Genomic DNA, 20,424 nt, shown 5'->3' with positions numbered 1-20,424 from the left:
ACAATGTTCTAGTAAATTGCAGAGGTGTGTAGTAGTAGTAGTACTAGGTGAGTAGTTACATTTATTCGCGAGCATTTCCTTGAATAACTAATTCTTTCATTGCAGGTTTTGGTCAATGTGTGACCGCTCCTTTAGATATAATTTAGTTTTTCACATTTTCATCATCATTATTTAAAGCCTTGTCCTTCCTATTAGATTAACTCAAAATTATAAATAACATGTTACTCTTAGTTGATTAATTTCTTGGACTAATACTTTCCCTTGAGTTGTTTTATTCTGAAGTATGTCTTAATTGAATACAATTTTTAGCGACTCTATCCACCCGGTCAGTTAATATGGAACAAAATTTAATTCTCTATGTCCTATTATGAATGACATAAACCAGATGAATGTACTGGCCCATTGAGGAGTGTAATAGTTAAAAGAAGGCTTAAAGCAATAGATGAAGTTAATGTAGTCCCATAAATAGTCAGTTTTACAAACACTGTACCTTTAAAGAAGTACTGTGTAACTCTTTGATGACCTCTTGTGGTGACATTGTCAATTGCCAATGACTCAGTAAAGTTTGCGTGATAGACTTTATGGTTGTTTTAAATATCTGTAGATATAACCTGCACTGCAAAAGTTGTCAATTATGCATATTAGCCAATTCAACATGCTAGTAAGTAATCCAAGAATTTTATGCACAGTTAGAGCCCCAGTTCATCAAATTATAGCTAATTAAATAATGAGACAGTGTTCCAGAGGAGTAAATAGTGTGTGAAGCCATAATTAAAAACCAAAGACCTAACTATTACTTTGCTTTTCAGACTGTTATGAAGTCCCAGACACTGAGGTAACTGCATCTTACAATATTTTCTTACTCATAAAATGAGTAGTACAGATTAGTTAAAATATGTTTGATACTTGATACAGGTGAAGCCTCAGCCTCCTCCAGTTGTAAACAGGTAAGATTACACTGTGTTCGCTTAAAAAAAACAAAAAAAAAACAGTTAATACATTTCTTTTTTTCTTCAACTTCAACTTCACTTTATTTGTGCCCCCCATGGGGCAATTAGTTTTACAGCAGAGAGAATACAAAAAAGAGATAGACTCCAGTGTCCAAAACCCTCACAACCACATCCTTTACCTCCCACACCAAGCCCAAGGTAATATATTTACAGAGATTTTATATTATATTATTATTAAATATTTACCTCATTGACTTTATCTCTCTTTTCAGGCTACCTCCAAGATCTACTACTCCTGTAAGTAAAGAAAAATTGTATTGATTTCCCACCATTTACTGTCTGCTGCAAAATGAGTAGTTTTGGATTTTGGGGGGAAGCAACATGGCATAATTGTTGTTGGAACTCTCACCTCACTGCAAAATGTTTCCAGGTTCAATTCTCCATTCTGCCTTTCTGAGATTGCGTTTTCTCTTTATGTCTGGGAGGAAGCCTCTTTGGTTTCACCATTCAGTCTAAAAACATGACAAATACAAATGTAATCATAAGTACTCCTGACCAAGAGCCCGTCTCTGATCTCAGAGTCATTTCCTGGAATTGAAAGATGGCTCAGATGTAGATAACAATAAGATAAAGAAAAGTGTTTCCCATAAATTATGGGGAGAATATGGTTGCAAGATTCGAATCATTTCAGCTTATACAATTAGTTTAAATGTTACGTATTGTATATATTTGATATTAAATATGAATTAATATTAAAGCAGTCCTTTAAATGTTTATGATAAGACAATGAGCAACAATGTGGTTTTGTGATGTCAGTCTATAGTACAGGTTGTTTTTAGACTATGGGAGGCCACCATAGTCTCCTCTACCAATGGGAAACACTAAAGAAATTACATGTCTTTGCCGAGTTACAAATACATTTGCAATTGGAATCTTTAGCTGATGTAGTTGCTTCTAGGTAGCTTAATATTTCAGTAATTACGCAGTTATTTATACATCACTTCTGTTATAGATAGGCTATTTTAGAAAAACAGCTTCATGAAAAGAAACGTGAACTTGGCTATAGGCCAACGAATGTTCCTGTATGGCTCTACTTACTTGTACCACTTGACTGGACCAGTACTTTAAATTGCATATCCATACGTAGTATACACTTTAGTAACATAATTATGAACAGTAAAAATGCCTAAGACCTTTGTACAACGCCATCAGCTGCAGGGAAATGCTAAAGGGAGTTAGCATGTAGGCTAGCGCCAGTTAGCATAAACGTTGGAATAAACAGACTGATCTAAAAATGCAACTTGAATGAATAAAATATTGTCTTACAGTTAAATGTCTTTCTTATATTGTAAATTATCGAATGCTTTGAGGAGGAGTAATAACTTAACTGTACTGACTGAAGTGTCCTTTCACTGCGCATGCGCCATTACTACATCTACTGGCCTAACATGGTATTACATCTGTAACTGAATCAAATATATACAGTCTATGTGCCACAATGAACCAAAATATAAACAGCAGAGCTTTACAAAATTAGATGTTGTCGGGGGTGCTTTTTTTTAAATTGTCCAGGGTACCACATCAGTATGCAAAAAAGAATATTAATTTATTTTTTTGTCTCAATGCAGGAGCCAACAGGGGATGATGAGTACGAAGTGTGTGATGCAGATGACAGTAAGTCTTATGCGCAGTTATCTTATTTATTTATTTATTTATTTGTGAGCAGATTTTGTCCATTCATTCTTTTTCTAAGTATTCTACTGATGTTTGAATTGTGTCAAAGAATACACATATATTATCTACGTCATCATAGATTTATATCAGAATATTGATTTATTCTCACTGTTGTGTGCAAGTACCTGCCTTTTAAGTTGTACTATGTAACTTTTCTGGTGGAGATTTGCTTGTCTCCATGGCTTTGCCTAAGATGTTTCACAGTATGGCATTATCATCTTGTATTTATTAATTCTATGCCAGGTTGTATTCTGGCTAAAGAAATGCCTTGCATGCAACAGCTGCTTGTCTGGAGATAGATAAGTTTAATGCTCCATTGTGGAACATTCCAGGACAAGCACTAACATTTACATGGAGACAAGCAGGTAATGTACCCTCCACCAGAAAAGTTACATTGTGTAGTTTTAACAAATAATTTTTGCTACTGTAAAATAATTTAAATTTACTATATAACAATTATTTTTTTTATTTTTAGTTCCAGAGTGCAGCAGCGATAAACTAAGAGAACCTCGTCCTCTTCCTCATCCCAAGCCACTGCCCAGAGAGTGAGACACATTTGAACTCTGCCATGTTCACTTTAATGATTTAATATGATTCTGTCTCTCATATATTTGTGTTTTTATTTTAATCTCAGGAGATCACCAAAGCCTCTCATGAAACCAGTAAACCAGTTTTCTTCTACTAATTTATCTACTTAAGATCTGATATTGGATCAAAGTACATCCCATTTCAAATTTTACAACTTTAGATAATTCAATAGGACTTGGCCTCTGCTTGTTGATTTAGCATAAGTTTAAATGTTATGATTTGGTCCTGATTTGATTCCAGTTTAGTCCTGATGTCGTTTGGTCTGACATTAGTTTTGGTCTAGTCCAGGTTTAGTTTCGGGTTTAGTCCCAGTTTTGATGTGTTGTATGTCAAAATGTGAAAGCAACCCTATAGATTCCAATTTCAAGTATAATAATAAAAAGTCCAACAGTCTGCAGCCTAATATTTTCTGCCACTACTTTTCTTGCCAGACATAGCTGTTGGATTAATCCAGATTAAGAGCTACTTTGGACTGGTTTAATTCTTGATAATCCAATTTCAGTTTAGTGCCAATTCACAGTCTTTTGTGCTGCAATTTTGAGGACATTTTTCTTCTGAATACTTACTGCTTAAGACACTTAATGACCGTTTTAATAGTTTTTATTATCTTGAGTTGAGTTGTAGAATTGTTGTCAGTCCTCATCAATAAGCAGAAAAAAAAACATCTTTCAACTTTTTGCATTTTTTGCAGAAACTACCAGTCAAACCATCCTTCCGAGAGTTTGAGAGTAAGATATAAAGTTTTACATCTTATATCTGATCATATCAACTTATGTATATAGTAATATGCCATTTGTGTATGATTTAGACCGAACTTTGCCATTGACACCAAGTGAACCAGCTCCACTTCCTTCAAAAGCCTTCTCCCTGGACCTAAAACGACCAAAGTAACAAAACCAATGTTATTAATACATAAGGAATTAAAGTTGCACTTGCCTGCAATGTTCCACAGTCTGGCTTTAAATCTATCTATCTTGCCTTAAACCAATTACAGGATTTTTTGTTGCTGAAAAAAATACCTAAAAAGACATGTTGTTTTTTTTGTTTTTTTATCCAGAGTTGTCTCTCCATAGATCTGACCTATAATATGGTCTAGTGGCATCACAAACTTGTCTCTATAGAGAGATGTGGAACATTGCAGCCAAATCAATGTCCACTTGACAATTGATAGAAAATAAGCTTAATGTTCTGTTCATTTGCAGGATTCCTATTCCACATTTCCTGTCTCACAGTAAGTAATAAGACAAATTTAACTTAGAAATTTGTTATAAAGATGCCATATCATTCATACAAACACATCTAACTGTTGTTTCCTGCCATATTGATCTTTATAATGGTGAATATATGTAAACTGCTGTATTCTAGGACAAACTGACCAGCATGATGTTCCAGACAAAGGCTGTGTGGAAGAAAATAAGGCAGAGATCAAATCTGTGAGTTATGAGTTGCTTTTTCAAACAATTGTACTATGAGTGAACCTTAATTAATGATACTGAAGCAGCTATAAAAAAAGCAATATTACAATTTGTGACTACTATAGGCACCAAAAGAACATTTGTATGCTGATTGCAAAAAACAATGGGCGAAGATTTCATTAACTTATCCCTTATTATTTTCAAGAAGTTTTAATTTCTTATTTTCATTATTATAAAAGTTAGGTTTTATTACCTTTGTCTGTTGTTTGGGCTACCTCAGCTTATAAATTACTTCTACTGCAATCGTCCTTGTTTTAATATTTTTCCAGGAAGAAGAACTACATAGTAAGCCATGGTTTGCTCAGTTTTGCGATCGCAAAACAGCTGATGAAGCCCTGCTCGAATGCTATCAGGTTATATTATTTTTGTTCGATCACACTATGAGCACTTGCCTAATATGCAGCTGCAGTACAACAGACTGTTAATAATGTCTCCAGTTCACTATCAGAACTGAATCAGGACTAAACCAGGTTTAACCCAGGACAAAATTAGGTCCAACACAAGACTAAGCCAAGTTCTAAGCAGTTCTAAGTTCTCTTCTAAGTTCCTAACACTCTACAAAAGCTGCACATTCACCATGCTCAATGGTAGTAAGATATTTCTGTAGCTGTAGTTGCCCTGGGTTAGACTGGCAGAAATGTGACTACCTAGAGCCTCACCAAGTATCACATATCACTCACACACTGCGCATACATACATGGAAGTGGCTGAAGTGGCTTGGACACAAAAACAGTACTAGTCCGAACAAGGAAGCCCATATGGTTATTCATTACACTTCAAGTTTTTGCTAATAATTTAATCTGATAGTAAGTACATGTTTAATATCGTTTAATATTTATTGTGTCTGAAAATTGCCTTATGTTTCTTTTTTTTTTTAGGACGGAGCGTTTTTGGTGAGAAAGAGTTCGGGCCACGATGCACAGCAGCCCTACACTTTAGTGGTGCTTTATAATAATAGAGTCTACAACATCCCCATCCGATTCATACAGAGCAGTCAGCAGTTCGCCCTGGGCCGGGAGAAGAGGGGAGAGGAGGTCAGTGCGGAGGTCACGCTGGTGCAGGCAAAATAAGGCTTATATAAAGATACAGCTAATACTTTGAGCTTGTATAATACTACCACAACTTAAAGAATCGCCCAAAATCCAAGAAAAAAAATGTAAAAGTGTATTTGTTGTTGAGCATCTTGATAGCCACTTTTGACACCTTTATTATTATCTATTACTCTATTACTATTGAACAAATAAAAATGTATGTCTAGAATATAGTTATACTACATATGTTTAAGTAGTGAAATTCAAAAATATTTAAAGGTCCATCAAGAGTGCTGCTACGAGCTTGTCTCCATGGAGATTCTGTTGCTTTGCCAGGAATGTCATTGAAATTGCCTTACATTTATTCAGTTACAGGTCTTTGTATTGTTTGTATGTTTGTATTGCTCAGAGATACCTTAGTAAACATGCATTCTTAGTGTGAGTTCACGCTCCACAGATCTGACCAGTCCCTTCATTCTAGGCAAAGCAAAAATATCTTCCTGGAGACAGACAGTTGACAAGCCCTTAAAGTAAAAATAAGGCATTAAAAACTAAGCAAGGTGAATAATAAATGTTTGCTTATTCAGTATATATACTTACATAGATGATTTTTGTTTCAGTATTTCAGCAGCTTGACCCACATCATCGAGCACCATGAGAGGACTCCACTGGTTTTGATCGACAGCCAGAGCAACAGCAAAGACGCCACCAGACTCACCTTCCCTGTCAAACCATAGACACAGAACATGGGAGCACAAGTAGCAGAATTGTTTTTGGTGGTTTTCAACTGGTTTCACGAATAACTAATTGTATTTCTCAAGTTACATGTAATATAGTATTGGTGGTTTTCAGATTAGAATGTGAGGATGTCATATTCCCAGGTGGGTTGGATAGACTTTCCTATTTATTACATTGTACTTTACCCTGAAATATCCAAAATGTGAATGCAGAAATGCCAAACCTGGTCATTTCTGACCCTCACCGTATTCCAACAAAAACCTGCATTTTAATATCCCAGACCACCTCAACACAAAATTGTTCTACGTCCAACATGTTGAACTAACAAATGGGTTATATTTGGGGGGAAAAATACACTGCTAAACTGGTATTCAGAATTGTGAAAGAATAATTTGTCCTTTTTACCACAAAGTTGCATAAATGATGTACAGTGAACATACAATAATGTTTTTGTTTAAATCTTTTCATATAAAACAAAGGGAAAGCAGGAATGGTCAATAGTGCATATTTAAAGCTGCACTGTGTAACACTCTGTGAGGGGTTTCCACCTCATAGGAGTTACAATAGTTTACAATGTGGTTAAATACTGTACCTTGCAGCCTTTTCATTGGGCTAGTACTTCCACTTCCAATATTGTTTTGTCTGGTATTTTTTCACAAAATAACATAAAGCTTATCTAGTATTTGACACCACCAAACCAAGTATTTTTGGCAAGCACCTGTAATCAATGACTTCAATTGAACAATTGAAAGACAAATAAATTTATACCAGACAATCCTTCTTTGAACATGCATGAATGCATTAGACATCACCTACCTTCCATTTATTACTCCATCCTCAGACCTAAGACTAAACAATGAAACCAGTAGGGCTAGCCAGTATGCTAATAGGTGTTAGAGCACCCATTAGGGACTTGAATGCTTATGCTAAGTATTACTCAGGCATAGTTCACTCTTAGTGTAGCATATAGGTGTGTTAGCTTCACTGTAGTTATCTCCTCCCTGCAGATAGATACAGGGTGGCCCAAAGGTCACTGACACTTTTAAATCTTCAGTAGCTCCTATAATTCTTAAGTTATACTCACCAAATTTTAGCAGTAGGTAAACTAAACCTTCCGAGATTTTTGCCAATATATACGGTTATAATTGTTCACTTACACTTGAACTTATAACTACTTAAACTAGAGGAAGTAAAAATGACCAAATTTTTTTTAAATAATGTTTTTAAGTGCCCACTATTTTCGGTTTTGCACTGAATATCCTGATCCAACACACTTTGCATAACATCTGAAAGCAGTTCCGGGCTTTTGGCTCTTATTTGATCCTTGAAATTACGTTTTAAGTAATTTATTGTCTGATGTTTATTCACAAACACCTTTTCTTTAAGCTCGCCCCACAGGAAGAAATCAGGATTAGTCAGGTCTGGGGAGATCACATTCTGCACTCTGTCTTTGAAAACCACTTATTATTCCTTTAATGGCATTTACACTTGGGGCATCTCTGGTATTAAAATATCGACTGTAACATCTCTGGGTTTCTGAATTTGACCCATGTGACTCAAAGTACCACTGTACAATGAGGGTTCATTCCTCTGTGCTATATTTGCTCATATCAATTTCGAAAGGGTAGTTCTAAATGCTTTGAAAAAAATAAAATACAAATATTTAGAAAAAAAATATATATTTTTTTAACTGTCAGTGACTTTTGGGGTCCACCAGCAATCTAACCCAAATCTAACTAAAACTGAAGCAGCTTGGATGAGCAGTGAAACATGTTCACTGCAACAACTTTTTGTCCAGTTGGCAGATTAGAATTTATCTTTTACTATGGATCATACGTGAATAACTGAGGGATTACACACATTTATGCCATACTGTGGAACATAGGCAAGGTGGTAACATTTTCATGAGACAAGCAGGTGGGGTTGTCAAAAGTTTCGAAAATCATATACTAATCAATATGAAAAAGTAGTATCAAAACTAGATACTAATTTGAGCAGGTATTGATACTAAAAAGGTCACTTTCACAGGACAGAAATTAACCTTTCCTGAATATCTTTAGAATGATCTTGAGCTGTATCAGAACAAGTATAAGACACATTGACTAAGAAAAACTCACAATGGTTACTAATAAAAGTAATAATAAATAAGTGTATGAAATTTAAGTCTATGAAAGTCAGACATTGCTTTTCAACCATGCTTCCAACAGAATTATAAAAAAAAATAAACTCATGAAATAGGCCTGGGCAAAAATGATGGTACCCTTAATATTTTGTTGTTCTTGTAACTGTCAATGAGACTTCTGTACCTCTCAGGAGGTATTTTAACCCACTCCTCATGAGCAAACTGCTCCAGTTGTCTCAGGTTTGAAGGGTGCCTTTTCCAGACGACATGTTTCAGCTCCTTCCAAAGATGCTCAATAGGATTTAGGTCAGGGCTCATAGAAGGCCACTTTAGAATAGTCTAATGTTTTCCTCTTAGCCATTCTTGGGTGTTTTAGCTGTGTGTTTTGGGTCATTGTCCTGTTGCAAGACCCATGACCGGCGACTTTCTGACACTGGCCAACACATTTCTCTCTAGAATTGCTTGATAGTCTTGAGATTTCATTGTACCCTGCACAGATTCAAGAACATAACAGAGCCTCCTCCATGTTTCACAGTAGGGACCGTGTTCTTTTCTTGATATGCTTCATTTTTCCATCTGTGAACAGAGCTGATGTGCCTTGGCAAAAGGTTCCATTTTTGTGTCATCTGTCCATAGGACATTCTCCCAGAAGCTTTGTGGCTTGTCAACACTTGTTAACACGCTCTATAACTTTTCTTTTCTCCTGAGACAACTCTTTCCTTTGCTTCCTGTGGTCCATGTTGAGTGAGGTACACACCATGTCACCAAACAGCACAGTGACGACCTGTAGCCCTGTATATAGGCCCACTGACTGATTGTAGACACCTGTGATGCTAATTAGTGGACACATCTTGGATTAACCTTTTGGTCACATTATTTTCAGTCTTTTCTAGGGATACCATCATTTTTGTCCAGGCCTGTTTCATGAATTTTTTTTTTTTTTTAAATAATTGTCTTGAAGCATGGTTGAAAAGCAATGTCTGAATTTCATTGTTTAAATTTGATAGAATTTTTATTTATTATTCCTTCTGTCAGATTCAAGTTATTTCTGTGACCATTGTGAGTTTTTCTTTCATTAACCAAAGGGTACCAACAATTTTGTCCACCTGTGCATCTAAAGAAAGAGTGTCTTTTATTATCATTGTAGTATCAGTCTATTCCTTAGTATCAAAATTGAGTTGACAACACTACAAGCAGGTGACAGATCTTCCAGAAAAAGTTACATGATGCAGCTTTAAGCCAATACAGATTCACATCCCAAATGTTATTTTACCCATGTTTTATTGAGATGCTTCAGGTGAACAATTGAAATATTGTAAGGAATGACACGGTATCAAATCTACACAGACATATGATGTACAGTTTGTTTAAAATAAAATAATTTTCTAGATCAAGTCTGTCTAATTTCAGTCAAAACCCAAATTGTAATGCGTTTTGTTGCATATCACAAACCTATAGGCACTTAGTGGGAATTCTCAGGTAATACTTTATACAGTACCTCTATTGCTACTTCTATAAAATTATAAATCATTTAATCTCAAAATATAAGTAGGAAATTACAGAAAAATACAATCTATTTACAAAATTACAAGCTATGTTTCCCTTGTGTTGAATACTGAGGGGAGAGTGGCCAAAGTTAGCCATAGAAAGATATTTGATTGTCAAGGCTTGGAAAAAAGAAAAGTTAATCATGAAAATATGCATCCAGGTTTCATAGTGCAATTAAAAGATAAGATTATTTTCAAGTCAAAGGCGAGGAGACGCTTTGAGGGGAAAATGGTCAAATAAACTTGAAATTTTGACGTTTTAAATAAAAGATTTCAGAGGTTTCGTTTAAGAATGGCTTCACATTGAGATTAAAGCACTATTAAAGGACTTTTAAGCAAAGTTGTGTGCCGCATCAGGCATAGATATTATTACGGTGTATTTAAAGAAGACATCTTGTGCTTTTGTCTGCTACATAGTTATAATTTATGACACTTGTGGATCATCATGTTATTTTTTGGGCATTCGCATTATTGATCTAAAACAACTTAAAGAAAACATGCTCGCTGATTTCTAGGCTAGAAAATTATGGTGACCAATGAGGTATTAAGAGCCGATTCCCGCCTGCCCCTTTACGGTACAATGCTGAAAACATCACAACAAAGCGCCGCATGCTGTCGGCCCCTCCTTTGGATAGCTGCAGATCACACTAGCGAGTAGCAGATTTTTAAAAAATTTGTACCAGAATGACTCCGCACTGCTGCCGAACCCTATATGTATTTGCGATTAAGAAAGTGCAGTGGGCGTGTACCGTGGCCGTAAAAATGGGGTTGATAGGAGCATGAATTACTCGAAATACAACTTTGAGTGGATAAATTAGAAGGGAAACAATTATAGCATGTTTCAAAGCTCTGAAAAGTCGATTTTGCACAATATATCGCCTCTAAGTGCTTCCTCCTCCCCAGACACCATTTCTAGCTTTCATGCCTACTTCAAAATCCCAATATAAAAGAACAAATCAGATGGTAGAAAAAGGCCTGTCACAATAATTACTATACAGACTTATCGATGTATGATATATATATGACATACATATGATATATATACACATACATGTATAAATATATTTTGGGTGCAATTTTTGTTGCAATACAATAAGATGCTGCCATTTATTTGTTGCAGCTCAAGTCTTTTAATGAAACAGTCCATTTAAAAAAGCTTTACTGGTATCATCTTGTATTATTTAAATCATATTTAGTGGAATGAAGTAGTTTCAATATTATAATTTATTGCAGTATATCTCTGTAGCAATATAACGTGCTTCAGAGTTTCGTATCGTGACAAGCCTAGGTATAAATAAAAGAATATAGAAAGCAGGATACATTTTAACACGATCGTGAACAGAATTGACCACTTTGCGGTAATAAAGAAACAAAGGGTAAACTCATAAATAAAAACAGCTTATTGTCCATCTCTTACACAGTTTTGGTTAAGTAACTTCTGGGCACCCACACAAGTATAAATATGTTACGCTAGCTCACTGCGTAGCCTACCCGTACTGCCTCCTCCGATTTATATGGCAAAATTCTGTACATTTAACAGTGTCTTATAAAATATCATAACAACAGTGTACGTCCAATTAAATAAAGCTATAATATGTAGTAAAAAGTACAAAGGACTAAATTAATTCCACCAGTTATGTGTGGCTTTACAAATAATTATATTAAATGATCAAACTATCCCAGATTGTTGATATAGGGAGCTTAGGGTCCTGAGAATGGAAACAGTCCAGGTAAGTTTGATTTAAGACTTATGAAAAAAAAAAAAGTTTCTCCATTGAGTTATATTGCAAAATTCCTCTTCCAGATATTTCCCAGTGTTGTGACATTGAAGGGTTATACAGTTGCACTATGTAACTTTTCTGGTGGGCAGTCTCCATGGAGACATTACTTTGCCGGAAATGTTCCACAGTAAACTTATCTACAGTTATTGAGAAGTTGTTCCAGATCAGATCTGGGGACAGGTGACCTTGCTCACAGTATTATGTATGATTTTCAATGTATTTTTAGCAATGACAAAACAAAACAAACAAAATTATATAGATTTAATGCTATACTTTGGAACATTCTGGGGCAAAGCAATAAAATCACAGGTAGAAAAAGTTACATAATGTACTTTTAAGTCTAGGGGTGGGCGATACGGCAAACATGTATAAACCAATTCATATCACACATTTATAAGTTTTATATTAAAAGCTTTGTCACAAAACAAAAACAACTTAATTTATATAATCTTATCGCCCATCTCTAAAGGTACATATGGATGGGTAATGCATTATCAACAGTTGGACCAGTCCTAGTTTGGAAAAGCAGATAGGAGCAATGACATAAATTGAAATGTACAGAGATTGCAATTTGTTGTTAATTGCCCATTGTGCTTTGTCAATGTGGATTTGAACCCAGTTGTTTAGTCATGTTTGTTTATTTTTGAATAGCTGAAACATACTGTTTAGGGAATATAGAAAAATTTAAATAGAGTAAAGGAAATTGTAAACTTTTCAACAAAATAAGAAGAAAATATTTGAGTTATTCTTAAAAAAAAATCTGTCAGAATAAAACATAAAAAATTTGCATAGTCATGTCTGAAAAATGTCTTTACAGTTTATTATTAAGCGCATCTGTCTGCTTCCCCAAAACTAAATGAAATCGTTTACTATTGAAAATACATTATACACCACCCGTTTTAGACTTAATTTGACCAAACACAGTACTGTCCCTTTAAGAGTTTTCACAGTTTGGACTCTTCCACTCCATGAGGTGGCGCTGTCTGTGAATGAGCCATGTTTCTCGACTTCCAAATGCCCTGCCACAAAACCAACAACGAAACGTTTTCTCTTCTTCACCGGCGTGAACCTGAGACATTTCGTCATCCACTACTTCAAACTTTTTCTTACTCAACCTTCTTAGTTTTAATTTCAACAAAAACCTCTCGCGAACAAGGTTTTTCTGCTCAGTATTGTCCCTCTGTACGTTTACCGAGGCTCTATTGATGTCAGATAGTGCGTTTATTGTCTGTTTTGATAGTACAACTTTATGGACTTCTCCTTTGTATCTGTTCACAACTTCCATGATTTTGGATACTTCGGGAATATCAACGTCCGGATGATTTAGCACCACGACTGGTTGTTCTCCCACCGGTCGCTTCACGAGCTGGTTGGGGTTGATGGCGACGAGATGTAGAGTCCGCTCTGTGTTTTTAGGAATGGGGGTCCAGGAAGCAGAGAGTGAGGGGGACGGGGAAGGGTCTGGACAGGAGGTAATGTGGGACTCGGAGAGGTTTGTGTCTGTGGGTGGAGGAGGGAGAGCTGATTGAGAAGATTCACCTGTTAAAAAGAATAGGGTTTTGAATAAAAAGATTAAGCAGAAAAGCAAATGCATCTTTGCTTATATTCCATTATGTTTAAAAATGTTAAACACCAAGTCATTTTATATGTTAAAATAGAACTGGGCAATTAATTGAAAGTTTGAGAGATTCAGTCATATCTAATCATCAACGATATGGTTGGGGTTTCTGAACAGAGACGGCCACAGTCAATCCTCTGTTCTAAAACTCATGCATTTACTGACAGAGGAAGAATTTTGATAATTATTTTTGTGAAATAGCATAAATTAAAAGCTTGGATTGGTTTTGTTTTCGTCTTTGTTTTTTTTTTTCCATACTGCCCAGCCCTGTGTTCACATTATTTATCAAATGTGTAAGGCTGTCCTTTAGTCTTTCAGTCAATTAATAGGGCAATTTTGACTTTTTTACTGTTGAGTAATTATTTGGTTAAGATTTCAAGAATTTTTGCACAACACAGAAGAAAGGAGTGATGGCTAGAGCTTTGGGAGTGACTGGACAGTTTAATCTGCCTTTTCAGTTATGAAGATACTAGCACTTCTTTGTAAACAAAGTTGTTGGGTTTTTTTGAGAGAAAGATTTTGCCAGTGCTATGCAAAAGCTCCTTTTAGTCAATTAATCAATGCACAGAACATGTCTAGTTGAACAAGAATTTCCTCTGAAAAAAAGTGCGAATTATAGTCAGATTTATAGTGCTGTAGACAACATAGTTTGGCTGGGGGTACGACTTATACTCAGACGCGACTTATATGTGAAATTATTCAAATATATAATTTCACATCTTCGTTATTGTCACACTGACAACTGTGCGAGGTCACTCTAGGTTTGTGTACAGTATGGCAGCCACACAGAAGCAATGCTTCATCTACTTCCGGAGCAGGTGGAGTTGTTCAGGAGCGACACCGAGGATGAAGAATTCAGTGGATTTAGTGATTTGGAGTGAAATCAAGAGTAAACTTGTTAGCTTGTTTGTTCGCTATGCTCGTCTATGCTTATAAATTTGTGTTATGAAACGGTAGATTATACATGTTACAGTTCACTAGTTCGACCAATAGATGGCACTGGTGTGTTTGTAATACCTGTAAGAAAATTTACTGACTCGTTTTCTTTTATACACTTCATATATAATTTCCCCTTATTTATTTCGCCTTCATTTATAAGACCATAAATGTGATCATTTTTCATTTGGAACAATGTTGTAAATTGTTGTAAAAATTTAGTTTAGCATAAGTCTAGTTTAAGGTAGCAAAAACTACTTCCTTTTCTGGTTTCTACAGACAGTTTCTGGTTCAGCCTTTTATGCTAATGCGATGTCTTACCCGACAGAGCACTATTTAAGAAACAACTGAGAAGTAAAATGTAAAGTTTTTGATTCACTGGTTTGTTTACTAGCAGGCTAAAGTGGTATGTATATTTTCCATCTGTTCATATGCAGTTTTGTGTGTATATGTAATATGAACCAGAGCTTATGTTATATTTGATGTGTTTGCTAGTTCTATGGCGTGAACTGTGATGAAGAAGTAAGACCACAGTAAACATCAGTGAAAAGAACTCTCTTCTCGTGTTTGTGGACAAGCCGACATATGTTACGTTTGCATAGCGTATCTGATTAACTGTTAATATCGTACGCATTCAGTTTGCCGTCTATGCTTTATGTAGCTGAATAAATATAAATGTGTTACGTTACTGTGCTGTACTGCTATTCAGCCTGTTCTCCATTTTATTGTTATTATTATAACTTGCCTTTAAAGATAAAAATGTCTGTTTTCTTCGTCTCGGATTTTGTAAAATAAATTTCCCCCAAAAAATGCGACTTATAGTACAGTGTGACTTATATTTTTTCCTTCATTATTACGCATTTTTTTGCTGGTGCAACTTAAACTCCGGAGCGACACATAGTCCGGAAAATACGGTCACACATACACTATAAATAATGTCATATAGCTCTTAATACCCAAAATCTGTGTTTCTCATATTTTTCACTATGTACCTAGTACCCACGTGTACTTTTAATAACAGGACTCAAGTTTATGACTGCTAAATACAATTACACTGCATTAATGTGGCAAATAGGAAAAAGGAGGGAAAACTGATATTCTATAGTTACAATAGTATTCAAAAAGGTAGAGGGCTCAGAAGAAGGTCTATCATTTAAGTTATTCCTATAGTAATTTGGATTTTTGCCACAGTAGACATCACACAATGTTATTAAAAAATCCAAATTGAGAATCTAATTTTAGATTGGGAGAAACACCATCATTTGTTTCATATTTGATTAAAGTGCAAATGTATCTGATTTTAGGGCTGGGTCACATAAACACTACACAATTAAATTCACTTCTTCTATTACACCATGTAAAAACTGTAATTAGCTCTTACTTTGAGGAGTAATGACAGACTCCAACAGAGGAGACGCCTTCATGAAACAATCAAGGCGAGTTTTTAGTCCATCCGATCCTACAACATCTGTACAAACTTCACTTTTCTCATGGTCCATCTTCTTCATCCCATTCACCAAAACACTGGCTTCTTCTTCCACCGAACATCCACCATCTTGAATTTCTCGTTTTTGTTTTACAGCCATATTTGTAGTCCCACAATCTCCAGCCTCCTGCTTGTCTTTTACGGTCCCATCTCCTTTGCATACATTATTTTTAACATTGGGTTTAGTACATGTCTTAAACTCATCTATCTTTGAATTACATTTCACTGGCACCAATGCAGTTTGCGTGACCCACTGTTTTCCTTTTTTGGGATTTTTCCTTAAAACTATTTTCAAAGCCAGCCCCGTTTTAAGTTTGTCTGCATTTTTTGCCTTTTTCTTTGTATTTCGCCATCGCATATTTTTCCGCTTCTTTTTTGGGAGAGATTTACGCACCACTTTCCTCTCCTCTGCTTTCAGTTCATTCGCAATACCTCCATCTTGGATCCTCTCTTCACCGTTGCATTCATTTAAGTCAATTTTTAGTCTTTGATTCTCCCTGTTTTCTTCCATTTGAGGGCTTTCTGTTGATTCTGCCATGGTCACATCACTACTTAGCTTAGTTTCTTGATTTTGTAAACAATCACTCAAGCTAGCATCACTAACAATTTTTCCACACGAGTCCGCGTTAGCATTCTCAACTTCCTTTTCCGTAATCAGTTTGAATCTTTTGGCAAAACTGGCACCATTTTGATTAATTTTATTTTTTACTGTCAGAACATCTTGGCTGCTATCCGGAAAGACGGAAGCTATCCCATTTTCCAATTTAGACTGGAGATTCATCTCTTGTGGGACGTTTGATAGCACATTTTTCAACGCTTTGCTCCACTTTTGTTTTCCAGATTTCATTAAAAACTGTTGAGTTTCTTCTAGCGTTGTTTGTGCATCCGATAAGTGACAATACTTATCCAAAAACTCCCGTCCTGGAAGTGAGAGGCAGTCTTCTGTCAACCAGCTTATGTCTTTAACCGCACTTCTAGTCATTCTGGGCTTCGTTTTTGTCTCATTCATTGTAAAAACATCCTTATTTTTCTGACAACTCACGCCTCCATGTGCAGTCTTCAAATGCTTTGTAAGAATGACTTTTTGTGATGCTTCGTAGCCACAATATTGACAGCTGTAAGATCTTTTGCTAATAGTTTGGTCATTTTTTCTGTCCAAACCTAGATTATGAAGTAGCACATGTTCTAAAAATTCCTTATCATTTGACGTTGAGAATATCTTACAAATATCACACAAGTATTTACCATCTTGTGTGTGAACTAATGTCAAATGTGCGCTAAACTCCGCCCACGTGCGTTGTACATTGTCCTTACAGAGACTGCAACAGGAAAACGTATCTTTGTGGCTTAAAACGTGAACCTGCAGATAGGAGAATTCATGTGTGGTGAATTTACACATATGACATGAAAACACGGGAGGGCATCCCTTGTGCGTTTCCTCAAAATGCTTCAACAAGTCTTTGGGAGCGTGTTCAATATTGTCCATGCATTGTGAGCATTTAAACCTGAGCATATTCTTTCCACTGTTAATTGTCCTCTGCGGAGCCTCTTGGGTTCGTATTTTCTTTGAAGAAGGCCATATTGTGCTAGCATGCTTCTCTGCGGCTACTATCTTCTTTGGTCCGGGCTTATCAGGAGTTTGCATAGCGGGGGGCTGTAGCGCGGCCTTCCTGAGGTGGAGACGTTTGAGCCAATCTCTGTTCTTGTTATGGCCGCGGCGTTTGCCGTTATCTGCCGTAGAGGTGGCAGTGCAAACGTCCACTGTATCCATGACTTTGTGAGAGAATCTACAATACAGCAAAAAGATATGATTTAGAGACGAGATAATGCAAATGTATACGGACAATGCAACTGAAAAGATTATAGTTTTTTTATCTATTGTTTTCCTTACATTTTTGAAAATCATAACTAGTTAAGTTTGCACTTTTTTTTATCTAAGAAAACTAAGCCTACATTTTCATTCTCTGTGATCACCATTTCTTAGGGCCTGTACCCATTTTTTTCCCCGTAGTATTTGTCGAAAGTGTGTCTTGCAGTACAGAGATATTGTGCAAGCAGCTGTGTCCTGTTTGCATCCAATTATGAAGTTTTTATTGTCCAATAATCAAGAAGTGTATAGTTGTTGTTAGCATAATTGTGACTGCCAAACTTTACTCTGTGATCTAAAAGTTGTGCAAGGCACTTATAATCTCATTGCAGTGAATAATTGGGATGCTTGGAATGCATAAGGTAAGTGAAGAATAACTTTGGACTACTGCAAGTCATTTTAAATGAACTGTTTCATTTTTGAAGACAGTAAAAATAAAACATTTTCTATTGCAACTTGCATCATGGCAGTTTACCACTGTGAGATGTAAAAGTCTTATCTTATAGTTGAAGTAGTAGTAAACCATCAACAAACCATGCATAGCTTTTGGCCCCTCGTTAGTTTACTACTCAGTACTAGTTTTTAGTAGTATGACTAGTAGTAATTTGAATATGCTGAGAGCTATATTTGTCAAAACACACACAGATGTAGTGCCAAAAAATTGTAAAAGGCAACATCACATGCAAATGGTTGACAGAACTAGAATTTGAAACATTTTAAACACAAATTACCAGCGCTGGTACTGCTTATGTTTTGCTCATGACATAAAGATAATAATAGGAAATGACCATAACACATGTTTAGGCTTAGATCTAGAGCTAATACATTACAGCAGTATTTAGAGGCATGTAAATAACAGCAGAAAATGCATTGTAAAGTTCCATTTTCAAAGTCAATATTTTCAGTACACAGTTATAGAAAGTTCTTTGTGTCTGTACAAATTTAAGCCACAAAATATAATTTTACATTAACTTCACTAACATCATTGTAAAAGCATTTAAACGGGAAATTATTAAATCTATTACATCAGCAGGAACATATTTTGGTCCCCCTATAGGACCTATAGAGCGTTGCTTCTCACATCTGAAACTGTTGACACTCTTATGCCAGCTATGTGTTAACAAATGGTCAAAGAAAAGTTGTGTGAACAGCAAGTTGGGAGGCTGGAAGTAAAATTTGCATCATTGCATTTTCTTTTTTGAATATGAATACTGAATGTTTGAAAACTGCACCTACACCCAACTCTATAAGAAACAACTAGCAAACATTGTTTTATTTGAGAAATTTGAGTTGTCAAGGGGTTTTGAAATTTCACAAAAAGTATTGCAATTTGTGAAAAGATAAATGCACGTTACACTTTGAATGGAATACGTTGCAAACAAAATCCAACTACATTCATTGATAAAAGTTAGGTGACTTTTAGATCATTATCTGCAGCCAGGTGAAGGCAAGTTGCAATTTTGCTCACCTGCTAGCAACTAACTTAGCACTTTTGCAGTAAAAAAACCCAAACACAATTGAAGTCTTTGATAACTTAAGCATCCAAAAGCACACAAAATAACCGTTTAATTCGAGTTTTTGAAGAGATAACTCGTTGTATCGTGCAGCCATTATGCAGTTGACTTGACCACAACAAAGTGATGATCCAAGCTCGCTTTGGTATCGAGCAACACGCACGCCTCACAAACGAATAAGTAACGACAAATGCGCGATAACATAACGCTTTTTTCCTCGTTGTGTGAAAGTACGCCGTGTTATTTAGCTGTCGAGTTGAACGGGGGAGAAACAGCGTGAAATAAGTGTTGCGTTTTGGACTCATTTGAATTAACGTGACGCACGAAAGCTTACAAAGACGACACAACTTAATCAAAAGCGTGGCCATAAAGTTACAGCAGTGTCGATTAACCAACTTGCATCGACTTATTACGAAGGATAAAGCTGTGCGAAGGTTGGACCGGTGGTTTAAAGCGTGTATAATGAGCAGAGTTAAGTCGTTTTTACCTTTCCTTTTGTAGAGCGCTTGACAGCTCAGCGAGAGGCGGCCATGTTGGTTTCATCCGGGGATTAGAGGCTGAGCTGCTTTAGCCTTTAGCCCGGAGACAGCGACCTGCCCTGGGCTACACTCGAGCTGAAAAACCGTCGAAAAACTACCTCCACTAACATAAAGGCAGTGAAATAATATGGAAACAACATGCACATACGTATTCTGAATGATTATAAGTGAAACTGAGGGGTGTTTTTTGTGATTAAGGTATTAAATCTACTGGTAATTTCTGCCTATTGTTTTGTTTTTTTTGAAAGACATGATCCTACAAAAAGGCCTGCACTCCTGAATTAACCTGTGTTTCTGCATCAACAATAGGTCTATGCTAGTCTGAATGTTGCATTAAAGGTTCCACTACCTGCTTGTTTCCTTGGGGATGCCTGGAATGTTCCACAGTATGGTATTAAACTCATCTATAGGCTACATCATGGAAACATGCAGACGAAGCCATCAGGTCAAGTTACAGGTCAGGTCTTCGGAGAGGTGATCCTGGTTACAGTAAGAATG

General features: G+C 36.0%; 2 protein-coding genes across 3 annotated transcripts in view; one reads left to right on the top strand and one right to left on the bottom strand.

Moving 5' to 3' along the window:
* The window catches only part of blnk (B cell linker), a 36,118-nt gene extending 27,763 nt beyond the window's left edge, over nt 1-8,355 (top strand). The window contains exons 11-24 of one of the 2 annotated variants that reach the window (XM_055227307.1): nt 810-835; nt 916-947; nt 1,059-1,148; nt 1,223-1,247; nt 2,579-2,624; nt 3,160-3,229; nt 3,319-3,346; nt 3,964-4,000; nt 4,081-4,159; nt 4,475-4,503; nt 4,638-4,705; nt 5,017-5,100; nt 5,626-5,781; nt 6,399-8,355. In XM_055227307.1, coding sequence (XP_055083282.1) covers nt 810-835; nt 916-947; nt 1,059-1,148; nt 1,223-1,247; nt 2,579-2,624; nt 3,160-3,229; nt 3,319-3,346; nt 3,964-4,000; nt 4,081-4,159; nt 4,475-4,503; nt 4,638-4,705; nt 5,017-5,100; nt 5,626-5,781; nt 6,399-6,515 — 887 coding nt within the window. In that variant the 3' untranslated portion in view covers nt 6,516-8,355. The remainder of the gene's footprint in view (nt 1-809; nt 836-915; nt 948-1,058; nt 1,149-1,222; nt 1,248-2,578; nt 2,625-3,159; nt 3,230-3,318; nt 3,347-3,963; nt 4,001-4,080; nt 4,160-4,474; nt 4,504-4,637; nt 4,706-5,016; nt 5,101-5,625; nt 5,782-6,398) is intronic. The other variant, XM_033979796.2, reaches the window with a different exon arrangement.
* A 1,545-nt stretch (nt 8,356-9,900) lies between these two features.
* LOC117382811 (uncharacterized) lies at nt 9,901-19,977 on the bottom strand. Its single transcript, XM_033980046.2, has 3 exons — nt 19,875-19,977; nt 15,902-17,793; nt 9,901-13,505 (listed from the first exon to the last, which is right to left on the bottom strand). The coding sequence occupies exons 1-3, from the start codon at nt 19,928-19,930 to the stop codon at nt 12,901-12,903; spliced, it is 2,553 nt and encodes an 850-aa protein (XP_033835937.2). The 5' UTR covers nt 19,931-19,977; the 3' UTR covers nt 9,901-12,900.
* Nucleotides 19,978-20,424: the final 447 nt, after the last annotated feature.

This window comes from Periophthalmus magnuspinnatus, chromosome 15 (genome assembly GCF_009829125.3).
Source record: "Periophthalmus magnuspinnatus isolate fPerMag1 chromosome 15, fPerMag1.2.pri, whole genome shotgun sequence".
NCBI lineage: Eukaryota > Metazoa > Chordata > Actinopteri > Gobiiformes > Gobiidae > Periophthalmus > Periophthalmus magnuspinnatus.
This window is presented reverse-complemented; position numbering and strand designations above follow the sequence as displayed.